This window comes from Colletotrichum aenigma (genome assembly GCF_013390185.1).
Source record: "Colletotrichum aenigma strain Cg56 chromosome Unknown KSG_Cg56_contig03, whole genome shotgun sequence".
In the NCBI taxonomy this organism is placed as follows: Eukaryota; Fungi; Ascomycota; class Sordariomycetes; order Glomerellales; family Glomerellaceae; genus Colletotrichum; species Colletotrichum aenigma.
The window spans coordinates 1,679,889-1,701,170 of record NW_023500909.1 but is presented as its reverse complement, the minus strand read 5'-3'; the positions used below and the strand labels follow the sequence as shown (position 1 = coordinate 1,701,170).

The 21,282-nt window shown below is 54.2% G+C and overlaps 5 protein-coding genes across 5 annotated transcripts; 2 read left to right on the top strand and 3 right to left on the bottom strand.

Moving 5' to 3' along the window:
* Nucleotides 1–4,572: 4,572 nt before the first annotated feature.
* Nucleotides 4,573–5,983, top strand: CGCA056_v004435 (ADIPOR-like receptor; the record flags this gene model as incomplete). Its single annotated transcript, XM_037319690.1, has 8 exons — nt 4,573–4,729; nt 4,788–4,800; nt 4,855–4,887; nt 4,946–5,007; nt 5,066–5,231; nt 5,319–5,715; nt 5,771–5,839; nt 5,903–5,983. The coding sequence occupies 8 exons, from the start codon at nt 4,573–4,575 to the stop codon at nt 5,981–5,983; spliced, it is 978 nt and encodes a 325-aa protein (XP_037182331.1).
* A 358-nt stretch (nt 5,984–6,341) lies between these two features.
* Nucleotides 6,342–7,457, bottom strand: CGCA056_v004434 (Zinc-type alcohol dehydrogenase-like protein; the record flags this gene model as incomplete). The annotated part of the gene is made up of 1 exon (XM_037319689.1): nt 6,342–7,457. One exon carries the CDS (start codon nt 7,455–7,457, stop codon nt 6,342–6,344), a length of 1,116 nt encoding a protein of 371 aa, XP_037182330.1.
* A 698-nt stretch (nt 7,458–8,155) lies between these two features.
* Nucleotides 8,156–12,395, bottom strand: candA-C (Cullin-associated NEDD8-dissociated protein 1, C-terminal part; the record flags this gene model as incomplete). Its single annotated transcript, XM_037319688.1, has 4 exons — nt 8,156–8,623; nt 8,671–9,009; nt 9,058–12,085; nt 12,154–12,395. The coding sequence occupies 4 exons, from the start codon at nt 12,393–12,395 to the stop codon at nt 8,156–8,158; spliced, it is 4,077 nt and encodes a 1,358-aa protein (XP_037181943.1).
* Nucleotides 12,396–13,386: 991 nt separating this feature from the next.
* Nucleotides 13,387–14,048, top strand: CGCA056_v004432 (uncharacterized protein; the record flags this gene model as incomplete). The annotated part of the gene is made up of 2 exons (XM_037319687.1): nt 13,387–13,532; nt 13,655–14,048. 2 exons carry the CDS (start codon nt 13,387–13,389, stop codon nt 14,046–14,048), a joined length of 540 nt encoding a protein of 179 aa, XP_037181942.1.
* Nucleotides 14,049–14,532: 484 nt separating this feature from the next.
* On the bottom strand, nt 14,533–19,342 carry DNF3-1 (putative phospholipid-transporting ATPase DNF3; the record flags this gene model as incomplete). Its single annotated transcript, XM_037319686.1, has 2 exons — nt 14,533–15,193; nt 15,243–19,342. 2 exons carry the CDS (start codon nt 19,340–19,342, stop codon nt 14,533–14,535), a joined length of 4,761 nt encoding a protein of 1,586 aa, XP_037181945.1.
* Nucleotides 19,343–21,282: the final 1,940 nt, after the last annotated feature.

Here is a 21,282-nt window from a genome sequence, read left to right as displayed (position 1 = left end):
TGCTTTCCAGCATGGGATGATTCCGTCTTCAATCATCCGGATACAGCACCCGCCCAGCCGCGCGCGGTCTTCGTTCACCATTTCGTTAGTCTCGACAATGTCTCAGACACATCTACGAATGCGATTGCAACGCGTTCTAACGGTTCTTCGTCGCCGTCATCGTAGGAGTCACTTTCCCCTGCCGTTGAGCACAAACCTCTTTTCCTTAGCGTCAGACCAAACCACGGTAGCATTGGGGGCATCGTATTCCTTCCAATCGTGGAGAGGCGGGGGGTCTTGACTCGCGGCCCAGTACACCAGAAGATGGGCAAACTGTGGGCGCTCGCCTCTTTCCCATCATACCACCGGTTCATTTCCTACACTTGAGATTTCAGAAGACGGAAATCACCCAAACGGGCATTTCATCCTGGATGATTCCACAGCAGCTGGTCGCACTAGCAGCTGACATGTCTGAGACAGGAGCTGGGGGCGCGTTGCACATCATTGAGGAACCTTCACCAAACGCCATTCCAGGTATTCGGTCTGTGTCGCCCACGACAGCTCTAGAATGTCGACCAAAGATTTCTCCTCCGACTCAACGGAACACAGCTTCAGCCGCGGAAGAATGGGTCGGCAAGGTTCCGTTACGCAAAATCCACCCCTCGCCTCGTGCCTGAAATTGATCCTCCCGCGAGAGAGGGTCTTGGGGGCATTTTTGCGGGTGGACAGTGACATCTCCACCCCCAACCGAAGGATGATCGCGAGGTTTGAGGTTACAGTCTCGTCTCCTTGGACGAGTTAATTACCTCCCCGCTCCACAGGCAACCTCTGCGCATGGAGCAACAAACCCTGCACGTAAGCAACCCTCTCTCGTCATTAATCAAAATCCCAGAAACCCGGTGTTGGCGTCCCCTCTCTGCTTCCGGCCTCTTGAGTCGCTCGCCAACTGGCCCGGCCCGATGGCGAGTCAGGCGGGCGACTTCGGCAGCGCTCGAATCCACAATACACGGTCTGAGCCCGGCCTGGGTCCCGTCGAGCCGATTCTCAGATGAAGAGGCGGTCGGCGGCCGCCTTGAGATCGGGGAAATGTCTTCAGGGCGTTGCTAGACCCGGGGCATCTTCCGAGTTGTTGATGGTCAGAGCCGGTCAGCGTTGCTCGAGATGATATAAGGATCTGATAAGAGTGTTTCTTTGTCTCATCACGCATCCGGGCTGAGATCCGTTCGCGGCGGCCGACCCCTGCTTTGTGTCAGCGGGTGAGGTTTTCCCGCTCACGCTGCTGACCACCTTACAGGGCTGGACGACGAAGTCGAGCGTTACAATGGCTTATGGTGCTGTTCCGGAAGTCTGGGAGCGTCGTCACTGCTCCGGTAATGCCGTTGGCCATGCGCCTAGGGGCGAGCTCTTCCATATCTGGCAAACGCCTACGTTCAGCAGTCAAAAGATGGTCCACGAGGTCGTCTTCTAGACTGCTGCCCAGCTGTCTCTGGCTGTTGGTGGCTTGACATATCTGATCTGCAACCGTTACAAGTTGCGTATTGCAGTCAACCCTGAGCCTCTTACACGAGAGGCTTGCCAGGCCGAACGGAGGCGTCGATATCAAGATTCTGAACGTCTTTCAGGGCCCTACCAGAAGCAGAAGTGTACCACTGCCATGGAATCTCAACGGCGCGGCGTTCCCCTTGTTTTGGATGTTTTCGTTGCCGTGGGCAAGCCCTGGTATTCCCGTCGCTTATGTCCAAGGGGCTGGCCGCTTTTGGTCACCTATCATTGTCTGTTGTCTCCCGCAAATGGGTTTTAGGGGGCACAGAAAAGGGTGCCGTACCCTGGTATTTGAAATGCTCAGCGCCCAGGTTACACAGAGAAGGATGCCTCTGAAACTAGACGTCAAAGACCAGGCGAGTCTGGCCGGGACGTGATCGATGTCCGCCTTTGGTTCGGGAGTATTGCCAGGTATAGTGGTCTCGTGGCGGACTTGATCATCACTGGAGGAGTGACGATGTCTTAGCATTAACCCAGGTAGGTGATTGACACTGCATTCTACGTGCTTCTGATAGCTTGCTACATGACGATTATGACGTGTAAGCGCTGGCTTGGGTTGTGATGGGCATATCACGCGAATACTGCAAATGCTCTAGGGTGATGCTTTCCCGATGGCAGCGTAAGACAATAGAGAGTTGCACGGATGGTGTCCATGTAAATTTTGAGTCATAGGATGTGAACTGTGAGTAATGGGGTGGTAGTCCGGCCTGATGAATCCTGTCAATGCTTAGAGGCTTGATAGAGAGGGATCTCTGGGCAATTGCCATATATTAGATTAGAAAACAGCATCTGCCTGGGACTAGCACTTTTATCCTTCTATTCATGTAGTCTCTGGTCAGTGATACACACGCTTTTAAACGCAGGACTTTGCGGCAGATTCGGGCCTCTTGACGACGAAATCTTGTGGGGCGTGACTGTCTTTGGGCCTTGTGAATTGTAGTGGTTTTCTTGCCGTCAAGTAGTTTGCCTTTTAATTGCTTTTGTAGCAAGGCATAACTCAATCAGCAAGAAGCTGTTCGCTGTATATTCCCTGAGTATATGTGGTGGATGTGGGCGGCTAAGAGGGATGACGATTCGTTCGCATGAACTTCTTTCTGACGAGCCTTGCGAGAGGGCACTTGATCTTGACTCTGAGGCTCTTCTTTGAAGCCTCCAGTGACAGGTGGAGGTGATTGCTTGGGTCTGGTAAGACTGGCACGAATAGATACGTGCCTTGGCTTGACTACGGGACTTATGGTGAATAGTTATAAATAAATAGTTATAAATATGGTTTGGGATGTCATTGACGCTGTGTGTCTTTCTCTTACGGGCACAGAAAATTGAGCTTGACTTTTGAATATGCCTCTGTAAACACAGCATTTAGGCCTTTGAGGCTGTTGTTTGTGTCTGAGAAGAGCCCATAGCTACTGTTGTTACCAAGAGGTCTGTTTTCTTAACTCTCCATTTTGAATGCATCCCTGCATGGAATATTGTAGAGGAATAGACAGTGGACAATGACAGGCCTCGCGAAGACCGCCTTCCATGCTCTTAAGATATGGCATGCTGTAGACTGCAACCGCTTCTTGCCTGCAAGTCTCATCAATTGTGTCAAAGTTGCAAGTTTGGGAAAAGGTGAATAGATCTCTTGTGAAGTTTTCTGTAATCGTATGGCAGCAACTAAAGGTCCTTTAATACATGAGGATGGGGGAAGACGGATGGGGATTTGGCTACATCGTCACAACAACCCAGACCCATCTGTCTGGGTCAACAAGATAGTCAGTGTTTCCGCATGTCTTGTTCGGCATTAATGACACATTTACAAGGCTCTCGAAGAACAGTGTTTGCCAGGAGAAATCTTCTTGTCCCGATCGTCAACGCCGGTTAAGTTGAATCACAGAGATAGTGGGGAACAGCAAAGGACAGACTCTTTGCCTCATCCTTGGGCGTCCCAAGCTGCTGTTCTATACGTCTTGAATACTCTTTTATTTCAAAGTACAAGAAGCCATGGGAAATCTTCCAGGCCTCACATGGTTGAAGAAGTGTGCTCCCAAAGGGAACGGGCCTCGTGAGGATATCATGGAATGGTAGGAAGATGTCATTTGCTTTCGGATATTCTGATTGGGTACGAAGCGTTCCTTGTATAGAGTGTACGTGGTGACATTTCTGCTTATGCTGGCTCACCTTGGGCTTTAATACTGGCCAAGAAGACGAACGCTCTGTAGTATTATCGGCTTCAATACAAGTTCCTCAAGGAAGAGCTGATGTATTAATTCGATTGCTGTTTTCAAATGCTCCTCTCGGAATTCCACGATCCGTAAGGCGGACCTCAGATATCACCCAACCCACCAGGCGGATGACACACGCTATTGAGCAAACAACACATCCCCATAAGTCTTAGCATTACACACCGCAACGTTTCGACATCGACGTGAACCTCAGAAACAATGGTCTCTCCAAAAACTCAGGGTCCCTCCCTGCAACGCATCACCCTCCCGTCAAGTGACCACCTGCTGGCCCCAACCCAACCCAACTAGCGCATTTTAGGCTCTATCCAACCGACTTCTTCTATCTGGTTTCTCTTTGTGAGCACGCTTGGTTCTGCCATGCGCATTATTCATGGGCCTGCATCAGCGTCGTCGCAATTTTTTAGCGGGTGGTCGGATGCGACGATGCTGCGGAACCACACACACACACCGGATCGGCGCGCTTCCGGGGCGAGTTTCGTGTTGGTGGGTTTGGTTCGGCGACTGCGACGGCCAGGGGGCATGGAGGAAACAGCACGGGGATTGTTGGGTTTGAACGTGAGGAGTAAATGTGACGAACGTCGTTCATGTTGGGACTTCTTGCTTCTGGTTGCGCAGTATGTTTGCCGACGCGATAGTCATTTACGCTTGATGGATACAAGATATTTGCAAACAATTGAGCGCTTCGGATCCCGTTGATGACTTTTAGGTCGTCTGTGAGTTGCGGATCACTTACTTTGCGCATTGCGTTCTCGTCAACAGGGTAAGGAACGATTGAAGGACGTTGACCTGGGCGACTTTGACGGGCAGAACTCTCCCTCAAACTGAAATGGCGGCCCTTCTTTCGACATCTGCCTTGAGACGGAGGCTGCAGAAGGCTTTTGGTGGAGAGAGCGCCGGCAGGCGGTTACGGAGTTGGGGCGGCCAGGCCGAGGCACCGGAGAAGCAGACGAAAGTCAGCGCGCTGCTCAGATGGGAAGAGCTCCGTGAGTTTTCTTGTTTGGGAATGACACTTGTAAGTACAGTTGCTGACGAGTTGTCTAGCGGAATGGCAGCAGTGGGTTCATGAGGAGTCTCTCATTCACCCAAGTGGCAGCTAACGACGTATGAGGTGTGGGAGTGAACACATCAAGACAGGTTATCGGTGAGCTGGCGTGTATATCATTACCAGAGCTTCGAGCATTGCTAACTATCCATTTCAGAAAAGCATGCTTCTCAGTCTCGGAGTGTTTTCATAGCTGGACTTACGTTCACAATGAAACAAGTGAGTAGAGTCAGGGACCAACGACACCTGATGACTTTGAGACTAAACCAACGGACAGTCAACATCTACTCACACATAATCGGGGCGATCCTCTTCACGTTTCTTCCACTCCTCATTTTCGGCGACGCCATTTCCCCGAGATGGACAACCGCCTCCACCTCAGACATCGTAGTCTGCAGCATCTACGCATTAGGAGTTACAGTCTGTTTTGTTCTGTCAACTGCGTACGTAGTAACATCTCAGTGACTGGTTTACATGACCACTTGACAATCAACCACACATCACTAACCCCAACACGTCTCCCCTTCCAGCTTCCACACCTTCATGTCTCACAGCGAACCCTACTACCTCGCCGGCATAAAAGCAGACTTCCATGGCGTGCTCGCCCTCATGTGGAGCTCCACAGCGCCGCTGGCACACTACACCTTCCCCTGCTCGCCGCGCACCCGCGACGCCTACATCCTGCTGACGGGCACGCTTGCCGCTCTGTGCGCCGCGGCGACGACGAGGCCGAACCTCGGCGCCGTGCATCTGGGTCACCACCGCGCCGCGCTGTTTGCCACGTTTGGCGCTGCGGCGTTTGTGTTGCCGATCGGGCATGGTGCTTTGGTGTTTGGGGCTGGTGTAGAGTGGGCGCGGGTCGGTGGCCCGTGGATACTGGCGACGGCTGGGTGTAATGCGTTGGCGGTCTTGGTATACTGGGCCAAGGTGAGATTTTGTTTCCTGCACCTGACAAAGTGAGTGTGGTCGCTGATAGTGGCAGTTTCCCGAGTTGTGGTTCCCGAGGACGTTTGATCTGTTTGGGGCCAGTCATCAGATTATGCATGTAATGGTAAGCCTTGGATGCGAAAGGAGTGTGTGTAAGTTGGAGGGGAAAGATGCTAATTGCTTTCAGGTTCTTGCCGCAGCGCTCGCGTACGCGAAGGCCGTCGTCGTGGCGTTTGATCATAGACATAACCAGGCGCTGTTGTGTTGATATCGAGGCGGGCCAGGACCTCTTTCGTCACCTCCGTAGACAGACGCTGGCAGAGGAAGATAAGGTTAGAAACGGGGCCACGTAGGAAGGAAGCCGCTGAAATGGTTTAAACACGTTGGTTTACCGGTTTGAAGAGGACGTGGAAGGAGTCTGGATCAGCAGTCGTCGATATCTCGTCCAGCGGCAGACATTGACAGGCTTCTTCGGAGTATCACCAAAGTTGGAGCGCGCAAAGAATAGCGGTAATAAATTGGTAGAGTGGTTCTCATTCAAGCTAAGAATTTAACCAACTGATCAGAAATAAACAATGTGTAATACGTCTAAACAATCATTGAACACATCCATCTTTGACAACTGCTCACTCCTCTCCAACCTTGACAACAACCTTCCCCCTAGCCCTCCCGCTCTCGACAACATTATATCCCTCCACAACATCTTCCATCGCAACCTCTCTATCAAAAACAGCCTTCACCCTCCCATCCGCCAACATACCCACAACATCCTCCATCAACGTCCTCCCAGGATCCATCATCGTCGTCCCCTTCCAAACCCTCCCCGCGCCCCCAAGCCACCCCGCCAAAGGCCACACAGCATTCATCTGCATCGTCCACACAGCCTTGAAAAAGCTCCCCCACGTCCGCGCCGCCGGCTTGATCCCAACCGCCGCATACACGCCCCCGGGCACCACATACGCCGCGCAGGAAGCGTACACATCCTGCACCCCGATACAATCCACAACCCCGTCAAACCTCTTCTCCCCGCCGAACCTCTCCCTCAACACATCAGAAACCCTGCCGGAGGCGGCGTAATCCACAACCTCGTCCGCCCCCAACCCCCTGACCATCTCGGCATTCCTCCCCGAACACACCGCAACCACAACACCCTCCGGCCCGACGGCGTCTCTCGCCATCTGCACCGCCAGACTCCCCACCCCGCCGCTGGCCCCGTTGACCAGCACTCTGCCGCCCCTCTTCAGCCCCGCGGCCCGCACCGTGGTGAGCGCGGTGCACCCCGCCGTCAACACGCTCCCGGCGCCCTTCAGCCCCACGCCCCGCGGCACCGCGACGGCGTACTTGGCGGGCAGGACAACATGCTCCGCCAGCGCGCCCGTCCCCGTGGCCCAACCGAACGAGACGGGGATGAACGCAGCGACGCGGTCTCCCTTGCGAAATCTCGCTTTCGCCGCAGACGAAGAAGCAGAAGGGGTCCAGACATCGGCCACGACGCCGCTCAGGTCCATCTCCGGCACGGCCGTCTTCGTCCTCGCGGCCGCGGGGATCATGCTCACGTAAAAGTGCCCGCCTGGGTTGAGAGCTGCGTAGGCTACCTTGATCAGGAGCCACTCGCTGCTGTCTTTGGGCTTTGAGACGACGGCGGCTGCGGGCGGGAGCGTGGGAACCGGGCGCGGTGTGAGGGAGAGGACGGAGCGGGGGGCGCCGCGGGCTGTGAAAGTCCAGGCGCGGGAGGTTGCCATGGCTGATTTTTTGTTGGTGATTGCGGTGTTGTGAAGGATGGTGATGGTGTAAGTTGAAATTGTGTAGTAATGATTGCCTTGGTGTCGTTCGTTCAGTAGTTCAGATTTGTTGTGTAAGGAGCTGCACTCAATTAAGGTAAAGAAAATACCGAATTGAAATATCTTATTATTCTAAATTCAAACCATTTGCCTAGAAACAGCTCATCTTATAAGTTTTCCATCCTGCGAGTACCATAACCCTCGCGCGTGAAAATGAACGTAAGCCGGCCCCAGCATAACGCTCAAGCATGACTTCCCGCCAAGCCCGTGGCTTACACCATCACCCAACAGGGATCGCGCACCCACGCCACCATTGAAGACAGTAAATCTGTCCCGATCATCAGCCTTACTTGTGTAATATGACGGTGCCCTGCGTGGGCTTATCGGAATGTCGCGGATCACAGCTTGTTACGCTGCACAACATCTCGCCGATTTGTCTCGGTTACTATGTAGCGACTTCCGGACAGCGATGCAGCCTTACGTTACGGAGGGGTTAGCGCGGATATCGTTTCGGTCGCTCATGGCTTTCTCACGAAGCAGCACGAATAGTTTCCCGATAACTCGAGTCCCTGATCATAGAGTAATGCTTTGTTCTAGTTCCTGCTACTCCATGTTCACTAACGCCAGAAGGTATTCAGCCCGGCCAAAAGATCCCCTGCTTACAACACGCGGGCTTCCTTGCTTTCCTCGCGCATACTTCTAAGCGACGCTTGGAACTCCTTGTTCACCCACTCCCAGTAAGCATTCCACACCTGGCTTCCGCCTCCAGCGTTGGCGTTGGCCACAGCATTGCCTGAACCCGCCTTGTTGTTCTTGTGCCTGTGTCCGAGCAGGAGGGTCACACGCAGGACGCTCTTGTTGGCCTCCTCTTGCTTCTCCACGTCCTGCTTGACGGCACCATCCTTCAACTTGGTCGACAGGATCGCCCGGTATGCCTCGGCAATCGTATCGAGGCGACGAGCCGTCTCATCGGGGTCAAGCACGATGAGCTTGGAAACCATCAGGTTGCACAGACTGCGAATGTCATTGTCGTCCTTAAGACCAGCGACAACACGGTCGTAGAAGTCAATGTTGTTGATCCGTGAGAATGCCGTCTCCATGAGAGCGTACAACGTCTCGTAGGCACTCTGCAAAGCGAGTTAGCGTAATCCCATGAGAAGCACGAAGTACCTACCTTGCGGACTTCCAGGCCATCATCCACCATATGTTTGAAGGGACCCATCATCACCTCACGAATCAAGTGCGGCTTAATGACCGACTCGGACAACACATACGGCATCAGCTCGCCCAAGTGGGGCAGAATGAGATCGGGCTTGTTGTGGGCTGCCGAGTTCAACGTCGACATGGCCAAGCGACGGTTGTCCATCTCCGTGTCTTGAAGCATGACGAGAAGCATGTCAACGAGGACGTTCTTGAGCATAGCATCGAAAGCGTCGTCACTGTCAGGCAGCGTGTATCGAACAGCCTGCACGGCCATGCCACGGATGTCGGGGTTCTGATCTCTGAGAAGGGACTACAAGCTGTTAGCAGATTGCTACAAGAGTTGACCTTGGGCACTTACCTGGAGCTGGGGCATGAATGTCTGGGTATCAATAATGGTCAAGCGGCCAACACACTCCGCGCAGACGACGCGGTTGTCGGGGATAGTAGACGCCGAAAGCAGATGCTGCCAAATTGGCGCGGCGAACTTGGAAACCTCGGCGGACAGAACGGTGACTTGCTGCAAGATCTCCTTGATCGATTGAATCAGCAAGTACTGCGTGTTGCCACCCTTCTGCATGGTGTCCAAGATGACCGGGAGGTACTGGGACACATTGCCCGAACCAGCACGGCCAAGAGCTACCGCGGCGGAGATGGAGACCTTGTCGGGCTCTTCATGGAACTGCTTCAGGAACAGATCCGGCTTGAGAGGAGAGTTGGGTCCTAGTCGCAGACCGGCTTCACCAAGCACTGCCAAGGCAAGACTGATTCTAGCGTCATCCCTCTTCTGCGTGCTGCTCTGAAGCTCGGAAATGAAGCTATCGATCGTGACACCAGCCGAGCTTCCGCTGGCTACGAGAAGAGCACCAATGACCTTGCCAACAACGACCGGGTCTCCTTCGATACTAACTTCTTTGAGAATACCCTGCATGAGACCTTGGCCAGAGCCACTCTCACCAACCTTGGTGACGAGGATCAAAATTTGATCCAGAACGATGCTTGCGTAACTCGACTTGAGAAGAGTGCAGATAGTTGCGACCATGGATTGGTTCACAACAAGGCCTGCGTTCTCCTCGACCAGGGTTGCGAGAATAAGCAGTGCGGGGGCCAGGAGGTGGGTATCGTGATTGCTGATTACAGGTACCAGTGCCGAGACCAGGCCCTGGATGGTGTTTGCATCAAGCTGACCCTTGGACGTGGGAGACACGATCAAGTGCTTCAGAGCCTGGATGCTAGAGCCGCGCAAAGATCGGTTCGCCTTACGCAGTTGGCCGGCGAGCTCCAGAGCCACCTCGCGAATCCAAGCCGTCTCGAGTTGCCCGCTGCTGGTGCTAAAGGCGGCGACGTTATCGACGGCTCTGACGGCTGCAAGTCGAGTGGTCTCGTTCTTGAGACGATCGAGCAGAGCGGCGAGGGCGGCTTGACGCTTGTCGGCAGCAATCAAGCCAGCACCATCAGCGCCAGACGTTCTCGACAACAGGACGCCCAAAGCGTGAATACCCCGTTGCTTGACCTCGGCATCGGCATCAGTTGCGGTGATGCGATCCATGATCGTGTCGAAAAGCTTTTGCAACTCGCCCTTGAACTTCTGCGCCGTCATCTTGGAACGAGGGGGCGTAATAGCCTTGACCAGCTCTTCAATCGTGCCAATGGCTTCGCTGGAAATCTTGTAAAAGCGGTCATTGGCGGCCGCCACCACACCAGCAACGATCTTGGTCAGGTAAGGCTGGAGTAGACTTGAAGAGTGAGTCTTGGCAATGTCACTGGTAAGCTTCAGGGCCGCAACACGTAGTGTGCTGGGAGTGGCAGACGCGTTACCACCAGAAGCGGCCAAGGAGGAAGCGAGAGCAGAGGCTCCAGTAGGCTTGATCGACTCGATGATGGGGCCAATGGCATCGTTGAAGTAGTCAGACAGACCTCCGCGCTGTACCGTAATTATGTCGTCAAGGAGGTTAATGATGGCCTGCTTAGTGGGAATAACCTTGCCCTTGAGCAACTTTGTGGACGCCTTTACAATCGTAGGGGTGAAGCGAGCCAAGTCGGCGCGAGGGCCGGTCGAAGGAATTCGCTCGAGAGTGGGTGATGTGAGACCAGTCGCAACATGAGCAGCCATGGAACCACCGCCGCTGCTCTGGCGCCTACGCTTCCGGCTGACAGGGATCAGGCTCGGGGCCTCTTGCTCTTGGTCGTCGAGTGACAAATCGGTGGGATAGATGCCCTCGCCGGTCTTGCGAACGAGGAGGGACAGACAGGAGATGACTTCCAGACGAACATTCTCTTCTCTCTCGTCGAATCTCTTGATGAGAGTGGGGCCGGCCTGGCTGTAAAGGACGCCATTTTCGAGCAAATCGCCGCTTCCGCGGGTCGAGATGAGAGTGTACAGAGCCTTTGCGGCGCAACGACGGACCTTCCAGCTCGCGTCGTCATCGTCATCAAAGCCGGCATCGTCATCGAACTCATCGTCGGCGTCTTCCTCTTCCTCCTCCTCATCGACCTCCATGTCCTCGTCGTCATCCATCTGAGCGTTATTGGGGTCGTACTTGAGATATCGGAGACACGCCTTGATAGTGTCTTCGGTAAAGGGGCGCATTTCTGTTGGGCATGCTGCGAGGAAAGCCTCCAGTGCCACCAAAGCAGACTCGCGAACCTCGTTAAAGTCCAGACCGACGTCGTCTCCGTCGCTAATCTCCTCCAAGTGCTGCTCCAGCTCGTCTTCGCTAAGAGCTTGCATGATGAAAGGCACAAGGGTGCTCAGATATGTGCCGAATCGTGCGGGGATCGACCTCGCCATAGAGCCGGTAATGGAGATGTAGAGACGGCGCGTAACCGCGGGGATATCACGCTTGCCTAGGTTGTTAGCCATGCGCGTGACCATCTGGTTCAGCAGGTCGTCCGACAGGTGGACCGCCAGGATAGAAATCGCCACGACGGCCCTCTTCTTAACGACGGAAGATGTCTTGTCATTCTCCAGCAAGCTGATGACCGCGTCCTGCATCGCCTCAACCTCAAGCGGGGAGAGCATAACTCCAAAACACCTGACGACCTCGATGAGAATGTCAACTGATTCCGCGCTAAGGTTCTTGTCGACCTTCAACAGACCCGGCGGCACAGGCGGGAGCTGAATGTTGTTAGAGCCAGACTGCGCCTGGACCTTGCCTCCGGGACCCAGCAAACGCGGGATCAGCACCCGGCTCACGGCGACGTAGGACTCCTGGACCTCTTTGGACGGGGGCAGGCCGGGTGTGGGTTTCGGCAGGGCCATGATGACGGCGCGCAGCGCGAGGGACGGGACGGCGTTGTCGACGGAGTTCTTAAGCTTTATCGCCGAAAGCTTCTCGATCATGGGCGCGATGATCGGCGTCGGTACTTTTGTGACGAGGGGGCCGAGGCTGTTGGTTACCCATCTGTTAGCGAGTGCTTCTTGCAGTTCAGAAGGGGGCAGGAGGGATTCACGCACCACTTGATGGCCAAGTTTTGCACCTCTCCATTCTGGTCGTCCAGGGTCTTGATGATGCTGTCGACTGTGCGCGCGGCTACGTTATAGTCATGGTGGAGGAAGTCGGGCTTTCCGTTTGCGAGGACCTGGAGCAGATCGTTGAGGGACATGAAGCGGAAGTCCGGGTCAGCGTCGCCGAGCTTCTGGACGAGACCAATCACGGTCTGAGGCGTCGGGTTCGCGGGCACGCTCGAGGAAGCCATCTTGACGGGTTGGTTGATGCTTTGATCGGGGGGGAAATGGGTTAAGGAAGACGAGGAGGTTGAGAGGCGGCAGATGGCGTGTTAGCGGGAAGCGGTGGCTCTGACCATGCAGAGGGTAGGGAAAGAGTGACCGGCCCGCGTAGTCTGCAATAGGTTGGAAATAGACTAGAAGATGATGCCGTAGAGAGATTGGTTTGTTGTGTTTTATGATAAACGACAACAAGAGACCCTCGTGAAGAGAGGTAGGTTGTTGGTGGGGTTGGCAGCTCTAGGCAGGAAGGCGTTGTCGGGGACCTAAGAGGTGCTGCTCCCAGGACGTTCCAGGTCTTGCCCCGCGAAAGTGGACCCCCACCCTTTGTGACTGCCCGCAGTTGCCTCCACTCAGAGGCCTTGCGAGGGGATAGGTCCAGTGCCTTCAATTCGAGATCCTCGGACTAAAGCTAAATCCATTGCCGAGATTACATAAGTCCAGACAGCCAGAACATCGCATTCCATCGGGAAACAGTCCGTGCAGGCCCAGCAATGTCGTCACCACAGAAGCTGTGGAGAGCCTTTCACCCCGGCGCGCTGGAACTGTCCAGCTCTTTCGCCAGCCAATGGAGGGCCTTTTCTGCTACAGGCCCCCGTAGAAGCTCGTTCCCGGTTCCACCCCCAGCTGTTGGCGCCAGTGCTTTTGGCTGCTCTGCAGCTCGCAGCTCCGAGCTCTAAACTTCGGACGGCAGCCGGGCAGCCTGTGAAGTGGGAAACACTTCCGTTTGTAGCACAGCAGGTACCTTTGCCGAATCACCCCTTGGATTCTTGGTGTTTCTTTTTTTTCCCTAAGCCACCCGAGATCCTTTTTTTTCCCTTCCCTCTCTCCGGTACTTCACGAAAAAGCCACGTCTGAAGAGAAAAACGACTCAATTGGGTTCCTCAAAAGGTCCTCTGTACTATACTGTGTCTTTATATTAATTTTGTCATTCAATTACAAGAAAACAAAAAAAAGCCAACAATGTCTTTCTCCAGAGCCGCTTCCCTCCGTTCCGCCCTCCGACTTTCGGCGCGCCGGACGATCCGTCCCCAGTTCCGCCCTCAGTTCGCGCAGAGGACCTACGCGAGCCAGCATGGCGCCGCGAAGCCCCAGAGCGAGCTCCCGCTGTAAGCATTTCCATTCTTCCATGCCCAATTCGCCCAATTGGAGTTCGGACGGGCTTTCTACCGCTCGGCAACTCCAATGCTCATGCCTCTGACTGAACGATTGCTTACAATGTCCCACCCAGCGCCCTCGGCTCAGCACTCATTACCGTCGCCGGTCTCGCCGTAATCCTCCCCTGGGGCGAGAAGAAGTCCGACGCTCACGGCCACGGCCACGAAGCCGCCCACGAGGAGAAGCACGAGGAGGCACCCGCCAAGGAGGAGGCCGAGGAGTCCAAGCCCGAGGAGAAGTCCGAGGAACCCAAGGAGGAGAAGACCGAGGAGAAGAAGGACGAAAAGGCCGACGAGCAGCCTAAGCAGGAGTCCAAGTCCGAGGACAAGTCTGACGACAAGGCCGAGGAGTCCAAGGAGGACAAGAAGTCTGAAGAGCCTAAGGATGAGAAGAAGGACGACGAAGACAAGAAGCAGGAGGAGAGCAAGTCTGAGGACAAGCCTGAGGAGAAGAAGGAGGAAAACTAGATACTCCCCTTCCCTACTTGATATCCCACTGACGCCCCAACCTTGCGCCACCAGCACTCATGACTGACGAGGATCGGATTCATGAGCATGGCTGGGTACGGATGGAACTTCACACGAGACCCAGGATCATGTACATACTCTTTTCGTTATTGTCCTAATCCATAATTTACTGGGTAGCTCTACAAGCATTTCGTCAACTGTCACAAAATGGAGCATCCACAATTCTTGAATCAGTAATGTTTCTACTGTTTATTGTATGCCTGAAAAATGATGCTCAAACGCCGTATGCTGACTTCTAGTCAACATGCTTGTGGTATCAAAATGTGAAAAGGACTGTTCCAGGCCATTGGTGTTGGCTTTCCAAAGCCAAAGGCCCCTTCATCGTATGCACCACCTGCTCCATGCCGGTAACACTAGTCTGTAACCTGATCCTTTTGTCATGAAAGACATAATGCTATTGTTGTCCTGAGCGTCCCTTCGTCTTTCATGCTTGCTTGTGCCCGGTTGACCGCAGCTCAATGGGGCTAGCAGAACGACCACCTTTTGTGTTACCTAGCCACTTTGTCGCAACAGAGAGCACTGGTTTTTTCGACTGCCTAGATCCACTTGCCACCTGCTCCAAACTACCGCTAGTTTCTTCAATAGGGGGTGTGAAAGCCCGTGCTGCGGTCTCATCTCTTGACTTGCGCGACATGCGGATCGTGTGATGTGATGGCCGGCCAGAGTGGTGGCTCTTCCTAGGCACACCTTCTGTGTTAGTGTGGCCGCCCTGGCCATCGCCCGAGGCATGCTTGTGCCCGATGGCTTCCAGAATTGTTGCTTCATCCTCTGTTTCCACCCCACCTTTCCCTTTCCTACCGTCCCTCTCAAGGCGCTGCATGAAGTCCACATCTTGTGGAAAGTAGACGCGTCGTATAGCATTGAAAAGCAATTCAAACACGATGACTGCTGAGAGGATGATGAAGAGCACCGCCCAGAAGTTGAGCGTATTGCCGAAGTTGTCGAGAAATTCTCTGTGCAAAAAGTAAATCCCAGTCCGACCTTTGTAGATAACGGACAAGAGGATACACCACAGAAACCAGCCGCCAACCGAGAGCAGAAAGCCAGCCAGAATTATCAGGGTCTTGTTCTCCATTTCAAGGATCCTTTACTAATTAGCATGAGTACACCCCTGGATATAGGGTCAATACTTACAGCAGCTTGATGTTGATGAACACTACGCAGACGGTGAACGGTATAGTTCCCATGGCGTAGAGGCCGGTGTTCAGATCGAAAGGCAACTTTTCGTACACCGCAAACATCACCCAGTAGATGATTGCGGATTCAATCAAGCCCATGATCGTCCATCCGATGTAAAGCCTGACGTTGAAGGCACTGTTTCTATGGCCGTAGGTGTAAAGCTCAGGATACTCCAGAAGCGTCTTCGCTTGCAAATCCTTTTCTAAACCACCCAGAAGGATGACTGCGAGGGAAGTAAAAAGCGTATTGAACACTGCCAAGCTCGTAGGTTCGTACAAAGAGGTTCCACTGTGTCCGTTGTAACGTTGGAAGTAGGCTTGTGGGAGGAAAAACACTATCTCCTTCCAAAAGGTGGCCAGTATATATTTGCCAGTTCGCAGATAGTTCCAACGACCGTGGACGAAAAGAAGGCGTTGCAAGAAACGGAATTGAGCGATGGCGTAGTCTGAGATGCGGGCGGCCTGCAGACCCTCGCGGCCAGAAATACCGATGCCGACATGGGAGGCTTGAATCATACCGATATCGTTTGCGCCGTCTCCAATAGCCAAGGTCAGAGAATGCGGTACTTGTCGGCGGATACGCTTGACAAGGGAAGCTTTCTGAGATGGGGAGGCACGGCAACAAATGACGGAATCAACTCTGACCGCTAGGTCGAAAAAGAGGAAACTCAGGTCCTCATCGTCCTCGATGGTGCCCAAGGTCTGACCGTCGACAACCACGACCGTGTGAGGAAGCATACCTCTAGAGACCTCACCGAGAGTGGATAGGATGGAGTCCTGGAGATTGTCCATTGAAGCGTCCAGGATGAAGACTTCTGAGAAGGGCTTGCAGAGACCGGCGGAGTGTCCGATGTTGATGGCGGTCTCTCGCTTGTCTCCAGTGAGCATCCAGACTTTGATCTCGGCTCGACGAAGCTTTTCTATGGTTTCGGGTACACCTTCTTGCAGGCGATCTTCGATGGCTGTTGCACCAGCGAGATCGAATTTGTCTTCAATCAGTTCACCAGCGGCTTCAATCTTCTCTTGCCTGTTGTCTAGGCTAGTTGTAGCATCCTGGTAGAGCTTCTTCCACGAGATGTAATCGTCTTCTGGGATGTAACGGTATCCGTAGAGCAGAGTTCGCAGACCATCCGATGCGAAGTCGTTCATATGTTGGAAACACCTCTCAAAGACTGCGCCCTCATTAAGCGCGACTGACTCATCAATGAACTCATCAATCTCACTTTCGCTCATGGCCATGCTGGGCCGTGGAGAGGGCCAAATTTCCTGAGGACTCATCGGCGACAGGACATCGTGTGAAACTCTTTGCGGAGACCACATTTCGGTGTCGTCAGTAACGGCGCTTCCTCGTCGGTGTAAATCTCCAGAGTTTCTCAGACTTTCACGCCTCATCGCTAGACTGCGACGACCCGACACGGACGTCCTCGCAAGCATCATGCTGCTGCGGGGCGTACCGCCATTGCTCATGCGCTGGTGAGCCTTTTCCTTCTCAACACTCCTTCGGATCGAGGCTCTCCGCTGCACGGCATCCGCCTTTTGACTGGCAAGCCCGCTCAGCTTTAGACGAGGCAAAATGACATTATCGGCGCCTTTGCAGAACACGCAGACTCTGCCATCTGGCATGCGGATGATGATTGACATCCTCTTTCGCTGACTGCTGAACTCAATCACGTCGAGAACCTGGTACGTCTCTTTGACAATCGACCCATTGGCATCTGGCAATTGGAGATGAATCGACTGCGCCGGCCGATCAATGACGATGTACCCCAGGTCGCGCGCAGCTTCTACAAGCGCGAGCTCGTCTGGAGAAGCAGCCTGGTACTCGATTTCGCCGTTGTCCGAGGTCTCGGGGAGACAAGTGTGGCAGAGGGCGATGCAAAGAAGGAACTGCTTTGCCTTTTTCGAAAAAGCAGTGTCTGGCTTTCGTCGTAAGTACTCCAGCAGATCCTCAGTCTTGAGCTCAGGATCTGCCTCTGGAGCCCTGCTGATAGATCTCCCGCGCGCAAATGAGCTGACGGAGGGCCGGCCTCTAGCTGATAAGGGCTGCGACGCGCCGTCGTCGGGTTGATCGGCGGCCTTCTTCCTGTCTTTGCCCTTGCCTTTTCGCTTCTTGCGAGCCGACTCGATCAACTTTTGCTTGGCCTGCTCGTCTCTCTCGATATCCATGTCGTGCAACCAGGCGGTGCCAGCGACACTCATTTTGCGGAAACGCATGATGTTTTCTGTCAAGGTACCGGTCTTGTCTGAGAAGACGTAATTTACTTGACCAAGATCCTCGAGAATCGTCGTCGTGTTCGCAACCATTGGTGTGTTGGTAACGGGGTCGTACATCTCGACATCTCCCATCATGTAGAATTGGATGATCTTGATGATCTCCAAGCTGATGTAGAGTGATAGTGGAATCAGTGTGTTAAACATGAGAACATAGGCAATGAAGATCTTCCTAAGCGTCAACGTGTCTCCATGGAAATACCACGATTTCCTTTCCGTCTCGTCTTTCCAGAGGCTGTAGCCAAGAGTAAGACCGCTACTCAGGCAGAGAAGCACAAAAATGAGCCAAATCACGATTCTGTTCAGTACTCGCTGCATTGCTGGCGCCTTGGTTCGAACATGCTTGTGGGCGTTCATTCTGATTTTGCACTCCTCGCCGGAATTGATGACGAGCCCAATCGCCTCGGTCGTGTTACGCACAGTCGATCCACGGTAGATGACGTTGTCCAGCGACAGAGGCAGCGTCTCCTCTTTGACGGTCACGCGACCATCATATCTGTAAAGGTCGAGGTTGGGGTCCTCGGAAACAATCATGGCCTCACATGACTTGATCCCTTCCACAGTTGAACAGCTCTCTGCAAGAAGTGGAGACGCTCTTTTCGCCTTGAGATTTGTCTCTCCGTCCAAAGCCATCGTTTCGATGTATGCCGTGCTGTTGGGCCCGGACGCGCTCAACAGCACAACGTCAGCAGGAACATCATCGTCTCGTCCGAGCTTAATGACATCGCCGACCTTGAGATCCTGCCATTCGGTTTCAGTCCAACCATTATCCGAGTTCTTTTTGATCGACGCCTCTGCATCCTCTGCCTTGCTGTGCCTCTTCATGCTGGCAGTTGCTTTCTTAGATCTTTCTCCCAGAACCAGCGTTCGACTCAAATTTTCAGTCTTTGCAAGCAGATATCGCCGGTAGTCGTCATAGCCCTCTTTCGCCATCGACAGGGAAACAAAGGCGAGAAGGGGCCCTATCGTTGTCCATCGTCCAGTGGTGCTCAAGCCGGGGATTGCTTGAATAATACCGACGACCAGGAAGTAGAAGTTGCCCATCTTGCTAAACTGTGAAAAAAGCTGCTTCGGCAAGAAGCTCAATATCGTGTAGCGACTGGATCGAATGAAGTTGCTGATGTACGGTTTCCTAGTGCGCTCATCGATGAGAGCCTCGTCTCGTTTTCTCGCCGTGTTCAGAGGAACATGCCTGCCATCTGCGCTCGGTGGAAGCGGCTTCTGGCGCAACAAGCCCTGCACGACATACACATTGTATGCCTTCTTCAGCTGCTCAGGCAGCGTCTCCTTCGCAACAAGCCACTTTGCGCGCTTCCCTGGCTCTGGTCGATAAATGGGATACTTGAGCTCTTCTGAATGTTGCACAGAGCTCTGGTCACTGCTCGGGTGGGCGCGCGACGTCGACGGCTCTGGCAAGATGTGGCTTTCCAAGTCTCCTCTTGACGGGATCGTGTAAAGACCATGACGACTGCTTGGATTGGGATGCGAGTCCGCCGGGTCGAAGCTACGCATGGATTCACGCGGCACATCATCCGAGAAGCGGACGTGGCCGCCGTCGAGGGTGCCCTTACTGCCCATGGGATCGGTGATGGCTCGTCTCGGCTGTATTCTCTGAGCAGCGCGAGTTGGCGCGGGACTCGCTGAGGGGGCCGGGATGTCATCAGCAGTGTCGAAGGTTGCTGCAGACGTTGCGGACGGCAGATGAGGACTCGAGGCGGGGTCGTCGGGGTCTTCATGCTGGGGAGCAGCAGAGGAAGAGGCGTCACCCGGGGCCCGGCTATCCATTCTTGAAGGGGCGAGGCTTGGTCGGTTTCTGTCTAGGCTGTGTTGGCCAGTCCAGGCCCAGATTTCTCCTCCAAAACCGCAGACGCTGCGGATGGAAAGTGCCTGGCGCAGACGGGGTTGGTCGCAGAGAGGCTAGCAAGGACAGCTAGCTTGACGACTAGACAGACGGCAGAATGACGCTTGTTCCAGACGGTTCCCCTTGCTGGCGGGCCGGATTCACCACAGTGGCTCGCGCGTGGTAGTCTTCATTGGTCTCGACCCAGGATTGTGGCGCGTTCCTTGCTAAATCTGGCGTGGCTTCCAACTGCGACGCGAGGGAACGCCAATGTCGTGGTCAGTGCAAGCAGCCGGGGATACGGATACAGATTGAAATGCTGGGTTCGCAGGGCTGAAACCGTCGCGGTGGGCGTCAAAGAGATGTCAGATCAGCGATTTCGACGTCACGGGTGCTGGCGGAAGGAACTGAAGTTTTTCGGCCCAGCGATTAGGTGACGCCGGGGTTAACGATACAAGGCGAATAGTGAATGGAACACCCGTGGTAATGCTGGAATGAATACGTGAAAAACAAGTGCGAAAAGGAGATGAGAAAGGGAGAAGTCGAGAGAAAATTGGTCACAAGAAGTCGGGCGGCGTTGGATTCCCAAAAAGGACGGACGTCGAAGGAAGCGCCGGGCGGGAAAGAAGAGCGACTCCGCCAACCCGACAAATGGACAGAGCCTTGCGTCGATCTGATCTGGGCGGAAAGATGGCAGCAGAGAGTGAGATACGCGAGCAGATACAGGCAAGACACACGACAGCCATAAGAAAGGCGAAACACACAAGTTGTTTCCTAAGAAGCGCAAAGAAGGTTGCCGCGTACAGCAGCTGCGCCGCCAGCAACGCGCAACAGCAGGAGCGGCGTTCGCTCTTGGAGTCGTCTTGGCGAAAAGTCACGACGGGGGCCAGTAAGTGGCCGTGGAGACCACTGGTGGATGGCGTCGGCATCGACCTGGAGGGCCCCCCCAATCATGAGGTCAGGGAGAGAGCGTGTCTCTGGCGCGTCTTGGCACGTTTCTGCACTGCCACTGCCACCATTGCCCGACGGGAATACCAAGACATTGATTGCACTGCTGATGCTGATGGATGGACGAAGGAGGAGGATCTCTTCGATGATGGATTGGTTGGTTGGTCTGAAGTCCGACGGAAGGAAGCCTTGCTACGGTAGGGTGGAAGCAAGCAGGAGAGAGACACACCGGGGAAAGACCCAACAGGAAGGGGGGGAGCCTTGCCTTTTTTCGAGCTGGTGGCAGCACACTTTCTTCGGTCTGCCCCCGCAAAACCAAAGGGCCCGACGTCATTGGTGAAGGAAGAGGGCAAGTGCCAACTGCAAACTGCCTGCAGAAAGAGGACAAGACGCCCGAAAAAAACGCAGGTACCACGACGCGGTACTTGAACGCCCGCGGCACCCGTCCACTGTCCCAGCTGTCAATGGCATTGTACCCTTGGACTCGCCCCCAAGAAGAACACCATCGAACCCGCCAACATCACCCACTCATTCATTAGACGCACATTGTCTTGGCTCAGCACACTTTCTTGGGTCATGTTTCGACCCGCCATCGAAACGCCAGCAAACACGGCATCTTGTCTCTTTTAGCATTGACTCCATTGAGGTCGCAGGAAGACTTATTTCGAGGATACAGACCGCCTCATTGGAAAAGGCGCCAAACCGTCCTGCATCCCGCCCGCTAGAAGACGACAGCCCATCTGTGGGCGCGTGCTCTAAGTATTTAATCAATTATTATGGGCGCACTCTCCTTGGGACGAACGTGGCCGGCCTCCATTCTCGCAGGGCATCCCCTACCACACGCAAAAAGATGGGATGGGCCAAACTCTAATACCAAAAAGAAAGACGGCGAGGGAAGCTTCGCCCGCGCGCACCAAGAGGGCGGGATCCATCCGCA